This window comes from Pteropus alecto, unplaced genomic scaffold (genome assembly GCF_000325575.1).
Source record: "Pteropus alecto unplaced genomic scaffold, ASM32557v1 scaffold206, whole genome shotgun sequence".
NCBI classification, from domain to species: Eukaryota; Metazoa; Chordata; class Mammalia; order Chiroptera; family Pteropodidae; genus Pteropus; species Pteropus alecto.
Genome location: NW_006438906.1, coordinates 2,205,650 through 2,225,505, shown reverse-complemented (window position 1 = coordinate 2,225,505; position 19,856 = coordinate 2,205,650). Strand labels below are relative to the sequence as shown.

The window sequence follows — 19,856 nt, the reverse complement described above, 5'->3', positions numbered from 1 at the left end:
AGCACACCACTGCTGCTATGGGCGGACCTCTGGTTTGAAGCCAGATTGAGAAGAAAGCAGTGTTTATTGAACGCCGAGGTGCTCGACGAGTCCTGGAAGCTTGGAACAACTCTATGGTGTGCGATCGTCTCTTATTTTGCAGAGGAGGAGTGTTAGGTGCAGCGAGGTTGGGTAACTGGGCAGGATTTGAACCAGCGTCTCCTTACCCTCTGCCATCCTGCCTCACGGAACTTGGAGCCCTCAGGAGACTGAAATAGGCTACTCTTAATTGACCTGAAGGAAGCTTAGGTTAGACGTGAGGGAGGGAAAGCCGGCCAAAGAAGAGGAGCAAAGGCCTGGCCTGGGCTGGCCTGGGGCAGGTGTGGGGTTCCTAGGAAGGACTCCAGCCTCCTCACTGCACCACACTATTCGAGCGCTCTAAAATTCACCAAACGGCAGCCAAACCCCAGCCGTTTCTCCTTGTCAAGAAACCAGCAGTCTGTGAGCGAGGGGGAATGGGCAAGCCTCTGAAGAAAGGCAGAGAGAGGAGAAGCCGGGGCGGGGCAGACACCATCGTCACAGGAGACCCTCCCCCTCCTCCCGGGAGTGCCCCCGTAAGGCCACACCAATGGATTTGAGTGGGGAGAGGGAAGAAGCAGGGCAGGATGGGGACTTTCATGTGGAAGCCTGCCTTTGGGCAGGTAGCATGGCATTCTATAGGAAAGGCAATTTCTTTCCTTTATAATAGCACCAATTTCACTTACTGGGCCTCAGCCTTATGCCAGATCTGCCAAATCAGCTTGCTTTACATATATTTATTATCTTTAATCCTCAAATCCTGAAACTAATAGTTCCGTTATTCCTCTTTGATGAGGAAATGAGGCTCAGAGAGAAGGGATAACCTTCCGGCTACAGAATTAAGATTTGAGCCGGAAGTGCCAACTGTAGGCCATACCCGCCCTGTGCAGCCCGCCGTTGCTGCAGTCACCCTAAGTGATGGCCGCCAGCGCCAGAGAGCAAAGACGCAAACAGGTGATGGGACGTCTTTCTCAGCATTGGTTGGCTAACAATTTCCCATTTCTCCTCCTTTTTGTTCCTTAGAGTTTAAGGATCCCCTCTCCCTGTTTTGTTGGTTATTAAGAGGAATAAGAAGACAGAAAAGAGAAGAGGAGGGTTCATGGAGTTGAGTGGGGAGCCAGTGTGGGGTACATGCGCTATGGAGAGGAGAGGGCTGCCAGGCTGGGAGGATGCAGGCAGGAAGACCACTCCCTGGGGAGCGTCACTAACTACAGGTCTCTGCCAGCCTGGCCTTCCTGGCTGTCTCAGGCTCTGTGGCACATCATCACAGATCTGCCCTAACCTTCTGCTCAGGTCCCAGGGGTGGAGCAGTCACCTTGCCCTCTGGATCAACATCCCAAAGTTAAATATCAGAGCGGGACCTTGCAGCTGGAGCATGTAATTAATAAGGACTTTGACAAGGGTCCTCACTTTTTAGTGTGCTAAGAGTCACCTGGGGTGCTTGTTGAAAATGCTGCAGTTTCCTGATCCTCACTCTTAGAAACTCATAGGCAGCAGTTCAGTGAGGCCCAGAATCTGCATTGTTTAAACACCCCAAGCAATACTGATGCCAGTGGACAGACCCTGGACCAGGCTAAGGAAGACACCGACTTGGAGGGTAAAGGGGTAGAATCTGAAACTTTTCTTTAAGAAAACGGCTTTTTTGTCATTATTGTATAATCTCATGAACACCAGTTTTCTTATTCTGGATGTAGATGTGGTAGGTATAATGTTTGTGGAGCTGTCTTGCCGAAAGAAAGATAATGAACACAGCAGTTATGTGCATAATTGCAGTTAATTATTATGTTGCGAATGTATGGTTAAAAGATAAACGTTAACTTATAAAAACTCTTATTAAAAGTTCCCTGTTATTTGCCATTAATCACTACCGTGGATTTTTTAGGAGAATTTGTTCATTTATCCACTTGATAAAAAAAGTTTTGAGTTCTTGGTCTGTAGCTGGCACTGTGCAAGGAGGTAGGGGACAGCGGGGGGCCAGTGGCTGGAAGCTGACCTCTGCCCTTTAGGGACTTTCACTCTGTCCAGGGAGATTGATTAAATAAATCCCCAGCAAGCACGTGCATTTCAGTTTTGTGTAAGTTTATTCTTATTATTTAAGGTATTTGTTAAATGCATTGCTAAATATGATTTTTATAAATATATAGGGATTTGCATATAAACAAATAGAAAAGAAAAAAATCCTTCTCAGGCTATATATTGTAATTCGAGGGTTTAAAATTGATTAACTTATAGATTATGAACTTCCCAGGTGCTCTCTGATCAAGCTTGGAAGGTATATTATATAAATTCTATACAAAGCTGGCTTATAGTTTTGTTTCTTAGTGAGTCAAGACTTCATCTCTAAATATGTTTACTTAAAATGCTTTAAGGATACATTGATTTCTTTTTTTTCTCATCATGTCTCTGCTCTCTCCCCTCATTTGTGAACATAACTCCATTAGGAAAATGGTACCCAAGTGTTTTCAAGTGATGAGAAGCTCGGAGAATTCTGATTGTATGCGTAGAGGTTTCAGCATGTCCTTATGCCATTCTCTTGCCTGAAATTTGAGTGCACCAATAGTCTATGAGAGAACAAATCGATATGAAACAGGATTGTCATCGATAACTTCTGCTTCTTGGTTTTCAGCGTTGCAGGGGGCGAGCTGTTCGACTTCTTAGCTGAAAAGGAATCTTTGACCGAAGAGGAAGCAACTGAATTTCTCAAACAAATTCTTAATGGTGTTTACTACCTGCACTCCCTTCAGATTGCCCACTTTGATCTTAAGGTATGCCGCTGAGTGTTAACCAGATAGAAGCTTATGGAAACCACAGCATCGGTTGTTTGTGTGCTAAGAAAAATTGAGGCATCTGAAAGAGATAATGTGTGTTTTCCCATATGGGTTTAACAAATGGAGTTGTCAATATAAATCAGCAAGTGTACAATGCATGCCTTCTGCAGAGATTCTCAACCTTTTTGTGGGATGGAGGCTTAAAACTAATGATTGCATTCGAGAATCCCTGGGGAAGAATCAAGGGGTCTTACCAGCCAGATCTTTAGGCAAGGGAACTGCTGTTGGTAATGGTACATTTTCATCCTGGAATGGCCACTGGCTGCCCGGTTTCTATCCCCTTATGGCCACAAGGCATATAAGATAGAAGGTGCCTTGGTCTCTACTCTCCCTCTTGATGCAAAGGCTTTTGGGCCTGAATCTGTCACCAGCAATCAATCAAGCCAAACTCTGAGACTAGCTAAGTAAGGTCATGCCTGGCTGGAGCCAGGGCATTTATGGGAGATAAAAAGGCATGTTAAACTCCCAAACATCACAGAGGTTATGGTCTCTTTAGGAAGAGAAGACACCCGTGAGCAATAGGAAGTGACAATGTTAAGATTTAAGGTACAATCCAAGGCAGTGAAATACTGTCACAAAGCAGCGTGTGATAGATTGCCAAGTGAATGGTTCCAGTCATTGGAGCTAGAACAGGACATCAGAGGAAGGATGCTTTCCTCCATACTTGTTATAGCTGAGCTGACGAGACCCCGTCCGGATTCCCCCAACACTCAAATACACACGCCAAAGACTGCTGCTGCAAACACCCGCCGCGCCCTGCCTGACGTCTGGTTTCTCGCCTGGCAGCTGGAAATGCCAAAGAGTAAATGCTCACAGAAGCAGCACTTAGCCGTGGAGGACGGGGAGACGGTGGATAAACATGCTAACTCCCTCGTGCTTTAGTCGGGAAACTCTGAGTGCCCCTCTTTCTCCCCAAGTTCCCCCAAGGGATTACGCTCCAGTCACCCCACCTTGATGAGACACCTTGTATCACCTTCCTTTCTTCCATTTCCTCCTCCCCATTCCTCTACCAAGTGTTCCCTGGGGCCTCCTCCCACACAAGCCACTTGAACCTAAATCCCTGTCACAGGTCTACTCCTGGGAGAATCTAAATCAAGACATGTATTTTTCCTGGTGTTCTCTTGCAAGTACCCTTTATGCCTATTTTTTGTTTGTTTTTTCAGGAGAGAGGAAGAATTATTCTGCCACCTTGTCCTCAGCATAACATATCATACATAGCTGCTATTTTTGTGTGTGTGATAAAATAAACGTAACGTAAAATGTATCATTCTAACCATTTTTAAGTATGCAGTTCAGTGGCATTCAGTACATTCACACTGCTGTGCAACCATCGCCACCATCCATTTCTAGAACTTATTGATCTTCCCAAACTGAAACTATGTGTCCATCAAACAATAACTCCCAAACCCTTCCCACCCCCACCCCCCAGCATCTGGCAGCCACCATTCTACTTACTGTCTCCATGAAGTTGCCCATTCCTAGTCATATAAGTGGAATCATAGAATATTTGTCCTTTTTGTCTGGTTTATTTCAGTTAGCATAATGTCTTCAAGTTTCATCCATGCTGTAGCATGTATCAGAATTTATTTCCTTCCTATGGCTGAATAATAATTCATTATATGTATAGACCACATTTTGTTTATACATTCCTCTGTTGATGAGCACTGGGATTTTTCCACCATTTGGTTATTATAAATAATGCTGCTATGAACATTGCTGTACCATTTTCTTTTTTTTAAGCCCGAAAACATAATGCTTTTGGATAGAAATGTCCCCAAACCTCGGATCAAGATCATCGACTTTGGATTGGCCCATAAAATTGACTTTGGAAATGAATTCAAAAACATATTTGGGACGCCAGAGTTTGTTGGTAAGTTTCTTTGCTCTTGTGGGCATTTATTTCTCATGAACATTATGATGGCAACATTTCCCCTGCTGTAGCATCATTTTCCTGGTACATGTTTCTGGTTTATACATGAAGATAATATCTCTTCTTTCCAAAACTTAATGTAGATTTATTTCCTCTTAGCTCCTGAGATAGTCAACTATGAACCACTTGGTCTTGAGGCAGATATGTGGTAAGTCACGAACCCTTGATGTTGTCATCTTTCTGATTTATTTTATTATTCTTCTGACGTGTTTTTGTTTCCGTTTTGTGTCTAGGAGTATTGGGGTAATAACCTATATTCTGTAAGTACCAAAATCCACAACTCATAGTCTTTCCCTTTTTCTTTGAGAGCCATATGTTTTATTAACCATTCTGTGTGTCATGTTGATCTCTTCAGCTTATGCATGCTTTTTATGTAAACATATTCATTTTACACCCCCAGAACACGTTTAGTTTATACTAATTAAACATTTTCTCCTAATTCGAAATGAGTCATCAGAAACTACAACATAGTCACTAGAAAAAAAGCATGTCTGTCTATCACTAGAAAAATAGGAAAAAGATTTTTTTTTAACTATTAGATGCTGTTCCAAATAACTTTTTAAATGCATCTTTTGTATTAAGCTCAGGCTTTTGTGCATGACAATTAAATGCCCTATAAAGTGTAATTGAATTCTATAGTGAGTGCCCAAACACTAGATTATAGTCTTATTCCTCACTCCCCTTGTTAGATATTATGGGAATGAAATGACAACACAAGAGGTAATTGTTTTTGTTCTGTGCTCCTTTATTAATAGCCTAAGTGGGGCCTCCCCATTTCTCGGAGACACTAAGCAAGAAACGTTAGCAAATGTATCTGCTGTCAACTACGAATTTGAGGAAGAATATTTCAGTAATACCAGTGCCCTAGCCAAAGATTTCATAAGAAGACTGCTCGTCAAGGATCCTAAGTGAGTGTCCATTATTCTTGAAAAGTGCTCAACTGTGACCTCAGCTAGATGAGAGTTAGTATGTGGCCACGTTTACGAGACCTGGTAGTTTGTGTTTGGCAAAGGGAAGCACGCCACGTGAAACACCTCAGAAAATGCAAGCAGGGTCTTTTGTATCTGCTCAGTCGATCCTGCAAGCGCAGTGAAATAATCTCATGAAGACTGACATTTTCAGCTCTCTTCCATGAAGCAGGCCCCAAACTGCATTTTTTAGAGTATCTGCCTCGTAGGCCCCGCCAGCATAGAAACAAACTTAATTGTTTGCTTCTGCGGTCACAGAATTTTCTTTTCTTTTCTCTCTCTCCACAAAGGAAGAGAATGACAATTCAAGATAGTTTGCAGCATCCCTGGATCAAGGTAAGTTGCATATTGTGATTGGTTTGGGCATAATAGGGCATCCTGGAATTCATTTGTTCTAGGGTATTACTAGTTACTGTGGGTTCTAACCACATGTCACATCTGGAATATTGTGTTTGCTATTGGTGCCATATGTTAATTAAATTGACAGATGAGCATATGCTAATGATAATGAAGGTGGAGAGGAGAAACCTATCATAATGCAGGGTTGTAAATAGGGAGCTGAAGTTCAAGTCTACTCAACAGCTGTATTTGGTTTGACCTGTGCGATGTTGGTCCAAACAATATTTTTTTAATTTTTTGAATTAATTTCCAGCATTTAAATATCATATCAAATCTGGCTTGAAAAATTTGAAGAGCTACCAAAACTGAGCCCTCGTTTCATAAAGCCACCAGAAACTTGGCACAGCTGTCTTTTTGCCAGGGCCTGCAGCCTCCCTCTAGCCTGTTACACCTTCACCTTACCTACCTGACACCTGTCAGCATTTAAGTTAAAGAAATGAAGTTGCTCCAACTAGAACAGAAAGGACTAAGAGTGGGGGAATATGGCAGTTGGAGAATAAAATTATGGAACCAAGAAGTGAATTGCAATGCAATAACTTGCATTACAGAAGTAGGTTTGGAGCAGCTGGAGAACTCTTTGCCTGTATGAGCTCCTGACAGTTGCCTGGGCTCCCCTAGAAAGCAATAATGTCTTATTCTCTCAGAGGTAGAGCCATATGGCTTCCTGAAAAAGATATAGTAGAAGGCATTCTAATGCTGTCAGAAAGGCTGAATTTGCTGGCCTCTGAGGTCTCTCCCAGTTCTAAATTACTTGAAGATATTCTAGTTCAAATTCTTCATAACATGGCCTCATCATGAATCTTGCCATTCCCAAACTCTCTAATGCAAAGTCGTTATTCAGCTTGGCCCAAGCTCCACTTTTCAGCTTTCCCCCAAGATCCAGTCTTTATGGATTGTATCAAACCTTAGCCACAAGAGTTAGCCTCTGCAGACTAGGTTCCTAGATTATTCTAGCAAGGTGAATGTGTAAGCAAGCATCCTCGAAAATGGGAGGCTTCAAAAACTTGTCATGTAACACATTTCTTTAATTTGAGAGCTCTAAATTTTTTCTTGGACTTTCATTTTAGCCTAAAGATACCCAGCAAGCACTTAGTAGAAAAGCATCAGCAGTAAACATGGAGAAATTCAAGAAGTTTGCAGCCCGGAAAAAGTGGAAAGTAAGATTATTCGATACGGTGGGGTTAACTAATTCTATTTCCTGTTCATGTCCAACACTGTATCAGTTTTGATAGTCACATTATCTACCATTACCAGTTTACTTGGGAACAGAGACACAGGGCAAACCCTTCGTATACCACACTTCTCTCAGGGGGAACATACAAGGGGTTTGCTGGGGTAAGTTCCCATTCCTCAGAGAGTAGAGAACCAAATATCAAGAGTGAAAGGATGTAGGATATCCAGTTCTGTAGTTTAATAATGAAATGTAAAAAGAGACTCTCTCTCTATCCTGTTGCCTTTATTTATAAGACCTTTGGAATTATTCTTCAAGCAAATATGATCCAACCTACTTGTTAATTCAACCTAGTTACCTGCCCCCGAAGAATACATATTGTCAACAGAGAATACCATCTCAAAGGCTGTCATTTGCACTAACTTGAGTTTTGTTACATAAGTGCCCTCTCCTCCTCTCTCTCCACCTTTATTTATCCTCTTTTTTCTTTTAAAGCAATCCGTTCGCTTGATATCACTGTGCCAAAGATTATCCAGATCATTCTTGTCCAGAAGTAACATGAGTGTTGCCAGAAGCGACGATACTCTGGTAAGCAAACCTGTTTGCCTTGGTGAGGTTCTTTCTTAGCACTGTGTATTTAGAATGTCTAGGTTGTTTGATCTGTTCAACAACCCAGAAAACCTGAAGTCATGTAAATGTCAGGCCTGTTCTTCTTCCTCTCGAGGTAGGGAAATGGGGTGGCTGATTTGATTTACTCTGTTGCTTCTTTTGTCCTTTTTTCTTTATGTTTTGATTGGGACTATATATCTATTCTCACCCCACTAACACTATCACCCTCGTACTCCCTCCTCCCATACACATAGCTTGATGAAAGAAAGGCTGACCAGTAGAAAGGGAAGAACTAATTTTAATTTTCATGAACTAAAATGAGAGCCCTCTATTGCCACTGACCTTGGAGACTCTTGGATTGTAATAGTACAAAATGGGCAGACAATCCTCCCCCCAAACACACACACACTCCAGAATATCAGGGAAAATGCAGTGGGGCTTGCTATATAGTTTATGGTAGACCAGAAAGCAAAACCTACTTGTTTGTTGATATTGCATCGATCGTCCATGACTCTTGAGAACAACTTCATAATTTTTTCCCCTTAATTCAAACTGAAACCTAATCACAGATTAACTCTTCAGATATGACTGACACATCTGAACTCAACAAGACTTTCCTCTGACAGTCAGACAACAGGGCTTTGTTAACTCTGGAGGTAAAGGGGACTCCAGGAAAGGCAGGAAGGGCGATTCCGTGGGAACCAGGCTGCTCCTGTAACCGAAGCCAGTGTTTCCTCAGTGGAATCCAGGGACTCCAAGGGCGGGATCACACATCAGATACCAGCTTTTTTTTTCCCCTGAAGCTAGTAGTTTCACCAAGGCTCCGGGTCTAGCCTTGTAGGGTAAAAAGAGATGGGAAATGTTAAAAAGAAAAAAGAAATGGGAGAGAAACAAGTTAGAAGAAGGGAAGGGAAGGCGAGGAAGGCTAGATTTGGGAATCGTGTGAAAATGGCAGTGGAACCCAAGAAAAAATACAAACTAAATCTAAGTAAGATGATGAGAATGATTAAATATTATAAATTAAAATCATCCAAATCATCTTGAATAATTATTTGGGAGAAATTATATTTTTTGTAGTGAAAAGTTTCAGGTAGGAGAAGGACCCAAGATCGTGTAGGAACTCCAGGTGGGAAGACCCTCTCCCAGACCTCAGGTTCTCTCATCGTCTCAATACTCTGCTAATCATGAGGACGTGCCATAACAATCTCTTTGCTGTCTCTCTCAAGGATGAGGAAGACTCCTTTGTGATGAAAGCCATCATCCACGCCATCAACGATGACAATGTCCCAGGCCTCCAGCACCTCCTGGGCTCGTTGTCCAACTATGATGTTAACCAACCCAACAAGGTCTGATACTGTTCTATCAGGGATAGGGGAGGGGATGGTCATGGTGACTGTGCACCTTCAAATCCCAGATAGAAAGGCCCCATCTGCTTCTTCATTCTCCCTTCCATATGCAAACTCCGTACTGTGAAAAAACTCACTTCTGTTTACAGAGTGAAGTGACTTAGAAATAAGGTCTTTTTGCATTCGGGGCCTTTGTTCATGCAAGGTCATTCTACATGCACCGATTACACCTCTAACTATGAAATTTTAAACCTATTCATACTGCAAATGAAAATGTCACCTTTGATCGTAAATCCAAAAAAGGAAGGGTGCTATATGTTCTGACCGTCTTCCACTCCTGTTAACGCAGCAGTGGTTAAGCGCCTACTGAGACATAGGAAGGTGTGTGGGAAGCAATGAGAGTTTGAGCTTTGAGCTTTTCCTTTCCTACCAAACCTGAAAAATAGGTTTCGTTTGTTTGTTTGTTTTCTTGCCTATTCTAGCATGGGACACCTCCGTTACTTATTGCTGCTGGCTGTGGAAATATTCAAATGCTACAGTTGCTCATTAAAAGAGGTTCAAGAATTGATGTCCAGGATAAGGTTAGAATTCTGTTTTATTGCCAATAAATTAATTTTTTAAGTATTTCCAAATGTCTCTAATCATAGAGGTAACAGAGAAAAATAACATTTGTGTTCTACTTCATTTCTCAGTTTTCTACAAAGGAAGATGAACTGTTTAAATAGCCTGGTCCAATCTAACATATGTTATCAAGAAAGAGGCAGACCTTGGTCTTTCTCTGAGCTCTGTTGCTGGACATCAGCCTTTCTTTGTACACCGCCCCAGATTTTACTCCTCACTGATCACATTTATTCAACAGAGTTATTATGAGATGTCACATTTGGAAAAGTTTTCGTTGGCTAGTTAATCTCAGCAGAAACGTCTTTGCCTGCTGGCTAATTAGGGTCACAGGGTAAGGATGATAAATGGATTGGAAGTATAGACAGAATTGATTAATAGTTAATAGTCATTACAATGACTCTGTTATCAGCTTCCATAGACTTCCTACAGCTGTAAAAGTACTAGATCTGGCCCTTGACAATATGGCGAATTCTAACCAGAGTTTGAAAAGAAAAACAACTTTTTATTTTGAAATAGTTATAGATTAATTTTAAAAATCTGCAAAGACAGTACACAAAACTCCCTTATCCCCTCCCCCCAACTTCCTGGAACGTTAACGTTTCACATAACCTTGGTTCCTTTGTCAAAACTAAAAATGAAAGGGGGGTGTCATTCCTCGTGGAAGTTGCTCCTTTGGAGTTCGTCATCACATAAGAAGGGAAATGGAGTGAGTCTGAGTGACGTGCACAGTCAGATCCATCAGCTCTCTGGAAATGTGCCTCTGCGTTGGTTTTTGTACAGGGTGGATCCAATGCCATCTACTGGGCTTCTCGGCATGGCCACGTAGACACCTTGAAATTTCTCCATGAAAACAAATGCCCTTTGGATGTTAAAGACAAGGTAAGGCCACTTTTCTTCTTAGGGACAAGGGGAGGTAAGAAAAGGCCGCATTCGAGCGTTGCCATGCCATGTGCATTGGGACCCAAAGAACAAAGATTCAGGACCAAAATCTTCCTGCAGAGAATTTGATCTAGAAACTTGTTGTTTTCTGGCGGCTTGTTCTAATATTAAATTCTGCTTTTAACTGAAATCTGCCAAGTAGTTGCCATAATATACAAGCGTGAATAACATGAAAACTCGAAAGTTCTAGAAGAAAAAGACCCGAGTCCTGGTCCTCTCGTTAACTCTCCAAGCGCATATCTCTTGACCATTCTCTTTGTCTTTAAAGTGGCTGACAATGCTGACTTTACAATCACTGGCACTAGAAGGATTAATGAGACAATGCATGTAGATTAAGGCTTTTTTTTGGGCAAAGATGTTATAAAAATTATTATTGATATGGCAAGATACCTTACTTTCACATGTACCTATTTCATTCAGTCCACACAAGAGTCCTGTGAGTTAATTAGCAGGGCTGGAACCTGCACCTAGAATTTCTTTCTTTTCATCCATTATAGATTCCACTGTGCAGCCTTTTTCTGCTTCTAACACTTGTAGACTAATTTGTCGTGGGCTGCCACATATAGTTGTATGGATTGTGTACTGCGTCATATCTAAGATTGGCATTTCCATCAAAGACATGTGTATTTATTATGGCAGTTTTATGTCAGGTGGCAATAAAATACTTTGTTTTTGTTTTTGTCAGTTTATTCTGACAATTCTCTGACAGATATAAGTAAAATACCTTATGCAAGTTGCACTTATTCCTAATTCACTGAAAGTTATTATATGGGCTAAATAGTGATGTTTTTTAAAATCTCTGAGAATATAAGAAATAAGATTTTAAACATAGACAATGAAATCAAAAACATGTTAATAAATAAAACTATCCATTGAAATATCTGCTGTGTAATGAACATAGCTAGAAGCATCAGTAGACAAAGAAGTTTAAGAATAGCCATCACAGATAAGGGAAAGCATTCTTACCGGGGCGGGGGTTATGACAAACGGGATGAGCCAGCTGTGTAAGTTTAACACTAGCTATGTGGTAGACACTCCACCCCAGGTCCCTGGCCCAAGTGGGGCAGACACCCCACAGGGGAGGACGCAGAGCCAGGCCTGTGTGGAGTGGGCCTCCAGTCTTGTGCGTTCTAGTCCCCACAGCTGTTCCCAGGAGTACTCTGAATCTTTGGCTGTTTCTCTTGCAGTCTGGAGAGACAGCCCTTCATGTGGCAGCTCGCTACGGCCACGCCGATGTGGTTCAGTTACTGTGCAACTTCGGCTCCAATCCCAATTTCCAGGACAAGGTGGGTCATGGTAGCCGGTGTCCTCATTTCCTTCTGCTCTCTGCGTGGATGTACAGGCAGACTGTCATATGGCCTACCTTGGAGTTTTATCCAAGTTTCTGCTAAGATTCAAAAGGGTAGGGACTCAAAATCTAACATTCATTAATGTATTCCCCTGGATAACCTTATGAGGTAGATTATCATTACTATCATTTTCGTTTTATAGAGGATGAAACTGAGGCAGAGAAAAGGTCAGTAACTTGCCCTAAGTAGTGGGGCTGGGGTTTAGGGTTCGAAACCACACAGTCTGGTTCAAGAATCCATGTCAGTAACCACTATACTATAATGGTCTCTTATAGACAGACATATGTGTCTAATGATGTAGACCATAAATACATAGACCTTATGACCCTATAGACCTCACAATCAGCCCTTTCCCTGACTTATTAAAGTATGGTTATCTGGGTCACTTCTTTGCCACAGCAGTTAATACTTTTATGTGACTCATCTTTATGTTATATGCATGACAAAAAACTTGAGGCATCAAGATTGTTAGAATTCTTGTTCAGAGAAGTACTCTCCTACTGTTAGTCATTTCAGATAAAGTAAACGAAGGCTCTTTTACAAGGAAGATGCTATAAATCCACCCACACTGGCACTTTGTTGTTCAGAAGAGCTGAGCCGTTGGTTCCAGTGGGCCCCCAAAAGTCATCTGTTGCTCATGTACTCAGAATGCCAGTTTCATTCAACGCACAAGTGTTGAAAGAAAACTAATGTAGGAAAGTCATCAGACCCATGTCCATTATTTCAAATTAATGTTTCTCTCTAATAGCTAAGAGTTCTTTCTCTCCCCTGCCTGACTTTGCTGCCAAATTCAGCAGAGACTCTCACCACACCTGTGCTTTCTTTCATATCACTGCATTCTCCTCCTCTATGTGCTTGTCTCCTCGGCCAGGAAGAAGAAACCCCCCTGCACTGTGCTGCTTGGCATGGCTATTATCCTGTGGCCAAAGCCCTTTGTGAAGCTGGCTGCAATGTGAACATTAAGAACCGAGAAGGAGAGACACCCCTCTTGACAGCCTCTGCCAGGGGCTACCACGACATAGTGGAGTGTGTGGCTGAACACGGTGCCGACCTCAATGCCTCAGACAAGGTGCTTTGTGGGTGAATGCATCACACTCACTGAGAAGCGATCTAGTGGGCTGAAGGGACCACAAGACTTTCTCAAATAGTTTACCTAAAATAACAAGCTTGAATGCAGCAAATTGTAATTATCCCTTCTCTTCTCTGTTCCAAAGATTCTGTGAACTTTTCTAGATTCTATTTTATAATTAATATTCATTTATGGCATGTAGCAAAATTTATGAATTGGTCAGATGGCTCAGGTCTCTTCTATTTTTAGTCTTGTTCACTTTGGAGCAGGTATAGTGATGATCGCTGAGCCAAAGACAATCTTCGTTTGGAAGTATAATTGGCAACACTGTTAATTTGTAGATAAAGAAATAGGTGGTTTATTTACTTCCATCACCGGCTATTTTATAGAAAGACAATAAACCACTCTTATTTGTCTGGCAATCATGATTCTAAACCAGGTGTTCCTTTTTTTAATTAAGCAAATTCAGCATAATCTGTTTTTACTGTGAACTTGTATTTAAAATGAGGCTGTGATATCTAGTTAGATTTGGGACACTCTAATTTAGTAACTGCAATTTGTGGAGTATTTTCTTGATGCAGAGACATGGTTCTCAACTGGGGACAACCTTGTCCCCAGGGGACATTTGGTAATGGCTAGAGACATGTTTTGGTTGTCGAACCATGGGCGGGAAATACTACTGGCATCTAGTAAATAAAGACCATTGGTGCCGTTTACATCTTACAACTCACAGGACAATATGCAGAGTGAGAAACCCTAGAACAGATAAGTTATAAGACACGTTTCCAAACTCCACCCAGCTCCTGAAATTCAGCATGTCTACTCACCAGGGATTCTACAATAGGGCAGAGGAATTCCCAGGCTGGTCTTTAGTGGGATGCAGAGGTTAAGTATGTTGTATTTGCTTCTCGTTATATATGCCAGCCCCCAAGCAAATCACTTCGCATCACTTTCTCAGTTCCTCCTGGTGTAAAATAAAACAATAGGTTTTCTACCTAGGAAGTTAGTAAAGATTTCTGAGCACATGTTTTCAAAAGTGTTTTCCAAATACTTGATAAAGGCAGGCCATTGGAGTACCAACTTAAGTCCTATACATTCAAAGACAAAAAGAAGTGTCAGGTCTTTCAATCTGATCATACTGGACAAGTCTAGACTAATCAAGCTAATGGTCAGCATAGTCTGTGATTATTCAGAGAAGAATATGCAAAGCCTCTCCCTCACGCCCTCCCCCTCTCCTCCACTCCCCTCTCCCCCCCTCCCCCTGCCCCCCGGGGAGTAAAGTTCTGGTTTTGACTCCTCCTTCAGGCTTTGCAGTATTGATCACATTGCTGGTTAAACTGGCCCAGTGGTGGCTAGGAAGGTGAAGCCAAGCCCACATGCCTAAGTGAAAATGCTCATGGCCCCTGGTGTCTGTTGCAGGATGGACACATTGCTCTTCATCTTGCTGTAAGACGATGTCAGCTCGAAGTCATCCAGACTCTCATCAGCCAGGGATGTTTCGTCGATTTCCAAGACAGGCACGGCAACACCCCCCTGCACGTGGCATGCAAAGATGGCAACGTGCCTATTGTGGTGGCCCTCTGTGAAGCCAGTTGCAATTTGGATATCTCAAACAAGGTAAAGCTGGAGGGAAAGATCCCTGAGGGTCCAACAGTGTCAGTCTGTCACCTTGCTTCTGGATCTGGGCCAAGTTTCTCTTTGCATTTCTGCATTGTACGGAGTCAGCGTTATTCATGTGGACCTGTTGTTTTCTTCATAGGGCTCTCCACTGTAAGTCATATTTTACATATGACTTTTGAATAATTTTGTTGAGTGACAGAAAATGATTACGTTAATAAGTATTTCTGACCTAACCAGGTTTACTACTTGCGAGTTACAATTTGATTGAGATTCCTAGGACCATATTTCTCTTCTTAAGTTTTCCCCCATTGAGAGTTTTATGGTCAAAAGTTCATTACACCTTTTTTTATGCTAAATGAATTTTGTAAGACCAAGGGGGTGTTATTATTATGTGAATAAAAAAAGAAATGAAAATAAATAATTCTATGTTCCTATGTTGATTTTTTAAAAATCTCATTATGTTGACTTCTAGAAGTTAGCTAACACCTATCCTTTTCCCTGAATACCATCTAGATTTTCATTACCAAATAAGGTAGAATAGTTGTATGTTCATGTGGTTTCAACCCTGTAACTGTATGAAAGACAAGCATTATTCATGTTATGATTACATGAAAAACAAAGTCCAAGCAGAATTATTTTGTTTTAATTGTGGGAAACGTTTGTTTATAAATGGCAGACATGACGCCAGCAGAATTTTACTATGATTTGTTTGAGGTGAAAGAATTAATATCTGAAACAGCTGGAAAATTATACTTCTACAAAAAAAAAATATTTCTGTTGTATTTTTATGATTAATTCTCATGGAAATTGAAATTGGTAATCTTCACATTCTAGAAATATGAAAAGGCAATACTGGGTCTTAGCCATTAGCTGCTGGTTGCTTTCTTAGTTTATCCCATTCTAATCATGCCAAGTCAGTTATGTAAGTGGCTTAAGGCGAAAGCCAAATGTAATATTAAGCAGCATCAAGACCTTGGCTTTCCTTCTAGGAGCCTTTAAATGAATAAAAAGCAGCTTCAAGGAACATTCTGGCACTCATCTGAATATGTTTAGAATTGGCCATTGTATGCACAGCTGACCTACTGTGTGCACAGCACCTGGGATTAGCTGTCTCCTGTAAGGTGGAGCAGTGTCCCCTGCTGTTTTGTACTAATCTAAAGAAAGGACGGGATGTTCGCCTCCTGCCTAAATGCAAAAAATACACTTGTTAAATATTCTCAATAAAATACCCAGCAAGATAATCTTAGACTTTCCATTTTTAAAAACAACTGTCTCATTTCATGGGAAAGCCTGTACATTTTCTATACTGTAGACAGCCATCGTGGTTCCTATACGCTGACATAAACTTGTGTTTTTACTATATATGGCCCAGCAACAGCACATGCAACAGATGGTTGTGTCATTGAATTAAACTCAGCTGAAGCAAAACTCATTAGTGCCACAATTTCAACCTTTTGAAATTAGCAGCAAAGTTCAAACCATTTTTCAGAACTTGACTAGGTCAGCAGCGTGCTACTCAGCGTGCTACTGATAAGCAGCTCTGCATTCCTGGACCTGCAGACGGGCTCCCCAGTCTGTCTTCGGTGCTCAGAGCCTCAGCCGATGACGATTTATGGGTCTCCTACCTTCCTCAGGGGGACTGGTGTCAGCTTTGTTTCTCCGTTCCTTTTTTTTGTTTTGTTATGTTTTTATTTTCAGAAAGATAATGGAGGTCCTAGAGGAGCTTAAAAGATGCGCAGAAAAGTAAGAGGAATGCGTTATGTCGCCAGAAAGCACACCTGGCTTTACATGGACTCACCCTAGTAACCTGCCGTCAGGATGAACATTGCACAGTGACAGCCCACGCCCTACAGGCAGACTGTCACTCCTTTCTTGCCTTCTCCTTACTTGGATTCAATTCCTCCAGAGATAAAAATGGCCATTCATAGCCTACCCTGTCACCAGAATGTGACAGGAACTTGTCACTATCTTTGACACTCGTTGCAGTGTCATGGACATTTCTCAGTCATTTGTCTCATATAAAAATCAGCAGAGTGGCTACTGAAGTTGGCCATGTTAGCTAACACAAGAGAGAAGAAATAGACGATGCAGAGCTCATAGCCCTTAAAGCTCTGTTCCTTTTGTGTTGACTCTTCCTATCAGTGAAGATAGAGAAAGCATGCTGTACACAAGCGCAGCTACATACACACATGAAGGTACACAGAGATACGCACCCATATCCGGGAGCGTGAGAGGAAATTTTATGCCCAGCAAGGGTGTATTAATGCTCTCTCTGGCAGCACTGTGCCAAGCACAATGTGAGGGAGCTTGTGGCTGGCAGAGTAATGGTTCTTGCCCTCAGGCTGCTTTTTAATATGATGGCATCTCGTGTCGGAATCACTGATTGTGGCAGAGACACAGGTGTTATGGAAACGCTGACATCTTGGCATTAAAGAAACTAGGGAAAGCTTTTCAGAGGCGATCATTTATAATGATTGTTTTGACAGATGAAGAAGAGGGGAAAGCATATTGCAGACCTGGGAAAGCATATTGCAGACTGAGGGACGCGTACGTCTGTGTTTGGGGACTTTCTGGATGCCCCCGTAGCTGACACGTGGCGTAGGTACTTAAAGAGAGAATGAGTGAAAGAGAATATGCAACTGAAAGGGACAGTGGGTCCAGGTGGTGAAAGACCTTGAATCTAATGCAAAGGAGTTTGTTTGGGTTTTGTTCTATCAAAAATCAGGAGCCTTCAAGAGTGTAAACTTCCTAGTCCCTTTTCTTCCTCATACTTCTCTTGCTTGCCCTTCTTTCTATGAAACTATACATTCTATAACCAAGGTTATCTTCCTTACACATAAATCCAAATATTTCATCCAAATCTTCCAAAACTTCTCTTTTCCTTCTCGCTTCAACTTTAGGATATTTTAAAGTTTAATATCTGCTTTCTAAGTCACTCTAGAAGATAATAGTAGACAAAACATTAATATGTACACACCTTGCAGCATTATTTATAATAGCAAGGTATGGCACTACATTAAATGTTCATCCTCAGCGGGCTGGCTGATAATTATGACTTATCTATGCAGTGAAAATTATTCAGGTATCCAAAAGAATGTCATAGATATAGTTGCAGACATGGAACAGCATTCACAATCTATTGTTAGGTGAATGGAGCAAGTGACAAAATAGAATCTGGAATATGATTATATCTTGACTTTTCAAATTATTTACTTCGTCTTGTGAATTCATAGATAAAATCTTGGAAGGAAATGCCCAAAGTGTTAAGTAGGGTCAGCTCTGAGCACAGGGGTCTCAGCGGAAGCAGGAAAGTTGAGAGGAAGACCCGTTTTCTGTCATTCAATCCTTCTATGTTGTTTGGATATTCTAAATGAGCATTTAACTTCATAACAAAAACCTATGTTTGTAAATAAACGGCATAAGACAGAGATACCCAAACTTTCTCTGTTCTCAACTTCTACAGTGTCTCAGTAATTTTTTCATGGTTCCCCCAGGACAAAAGAAATACCTAACTGTTCTGTTTATTAGTAGCTCAGTCTAAACAACTTAGTATTTATATCCTAACAACTTTGTAGCTATTGGAATGAATGATCCACATAAGTTGAAAGAAAACTAATATTTTAATTTTATTCTTACATAACTATAATTATGTACTAATGGGATGTGTGTGCTCATTGGGCACCTCATGACTCCTCAAACCTTGGACTCAGATTGGACACTGCTAGCTTTATTTCCTATTCTACATTAATTTTCTCGAGATACTTGCTTCTTATCACAGCAACCGCCAAACCCTCGCTGTGCAGACATGATGTCATTGAGAGGAAGACAGTGCAATCTAATCTCGAGACTCTGAACTACCTGGAGCTCGTAGTTCACCTGGTGTCCGAACCTGCTGATTCCATTAAAATTTTTGAATATTTATCAGCACCCCCCGTGAATTTACTGCAGTGCCCTGAAGTGCCTTGGCACACAGTTTGGGAACCATAGGCATAAAAAAAAATGGTGGGCATGGCCTTGGAATTTCACCTCACTAGAGTGTCTTCAATGGCTGTCTTCCACTTCCATCACTTCTCCCTTGCTGTGTCTAAATTTGAACTTTGGTGCGGATCTTTCTGGATCTTTGGAGCTCTTAAGCCCTGACTCAACCCTCCGTTCTGCCAACACAGCAGGAGACTTAATTACCTTATGATAAGCCTCCCACTCTTTCATCCTTTGAAGTTACTCTGTTAACTGAAAAATCCTTGAAAACATTTTCGCTTGGCTTGTCTTCCTCAGGAGACAGCAAGCTTCTAGAGAAGGCAGACTGCGCCTCCTATTTCTTTCTGATGGATCCCAGATCTCGCACGTGGTGCTGGCTCCGTGGAGTAGGCTCCATAAATGTTATCCTCAGGCACTATCGTGAGAAAGACTCTTTGGGGTCTTTTTATTGATTGATTGATTGATTGATTGTCTCTTCCAGTATGGACGAACACCTCTACACCTTGCAGCCAACAACGGCATTCTTGACGTGGTCCGCTACCTCTGTCTGATGGGCGCCAACGTGGAGGCACTGACCTCGGTGAGTAGCCTTCTGGCTGAAGAAAGCGATTAAACCTATCTGAGCCCTCCACGAGGGGAAAGGTATTGCTTGGCAACTGTATTCTAAAGCAGACAAGCTGCTAGTAAACTTCAGCCCCTCCGCTGCAGTTCTGTGAACATTTGCCTACACAAATCCAGGGTAATATCTAGTTACTGCTTCATCCTCTTCTCCTCTCACCAGGCCCACGCTGCCAGCAATGCCTGCTGTTTCCCACTGGCCTTTTTGTTTCCCGTGTTATACAACAGTGCCTTTCTATGTTTTATTAGATGTGCGTGTTCCCCTTTCCTAAAGGCTCTCCCACCCGTCCCCCCGCCCCCCTCTGCCTCCACTGCAGGGCACTGGAGGCGCCATGGGCTTTCGGGGAGGGAGGA

General features: G+C 41.9%; 1 protein-coding gene across 1 annotated transcript in view; it reads left to right on the top strand.

Moving 5' to 3' along the window:
* DAPK1 (death associated protein kinase 1) overlaps positions 1-19,856 on the top strand; it is a 166,239-nt gene that overhangs the window by 107,870 nt on the left and 38,513 nt on the right. Inside the window, exons 4-18 of the mRNA XM_025049710.1 lie at positions 2,684-2,822; positions 4,626-4,755; positions 4,915-4,963; positions 5,049-5,075; positions 5,571-5,723; positions 6,074-6,119; positions 7,250-7,339; positions 7,849-7,941; positions 9,189-9,308; positions 9,791-9,889; positions 10,710-10,808; positions 12,056-12,154; positions 13,089-13,286; positions 14,706-14,903; positions 19,366-19,464. Coding sequence (XP_024905478.1) covers positions 2,684-2,822; positions 4,626-4,755; positions 4,915-4,963; positions 5,049-5,075; positions 5,571-5,723; positions 6,074-6,119; positions 7,250-7,339; positions 7,849-7,941; positions 9,189-9,308; positions 9,791-9,889; positions 10,710-10,808; positions 12,056-12,154; positions 13,089-13,286; positions 14,706-14,903; positions 19,366-19,464 — 1,639 coding nt within the window. The remainder of the gene's footprint in view (positions 1-2,683; positions 2,823-4,625; positions 4,756-4,914; positions 4,964-5,048; positions 5,076-5,570; positions 5,724-6,073; positions 6,120-7,249; positions 7,340-7,848; positions 7,942-9,188; positions 9,309-9,790; positions 9,890-10,709; positions 10,809-12,055; positions 12,155-13,088; positions 13,287-14,705; positions 14,904-19,365; positions 19,465-19,856) is intronic.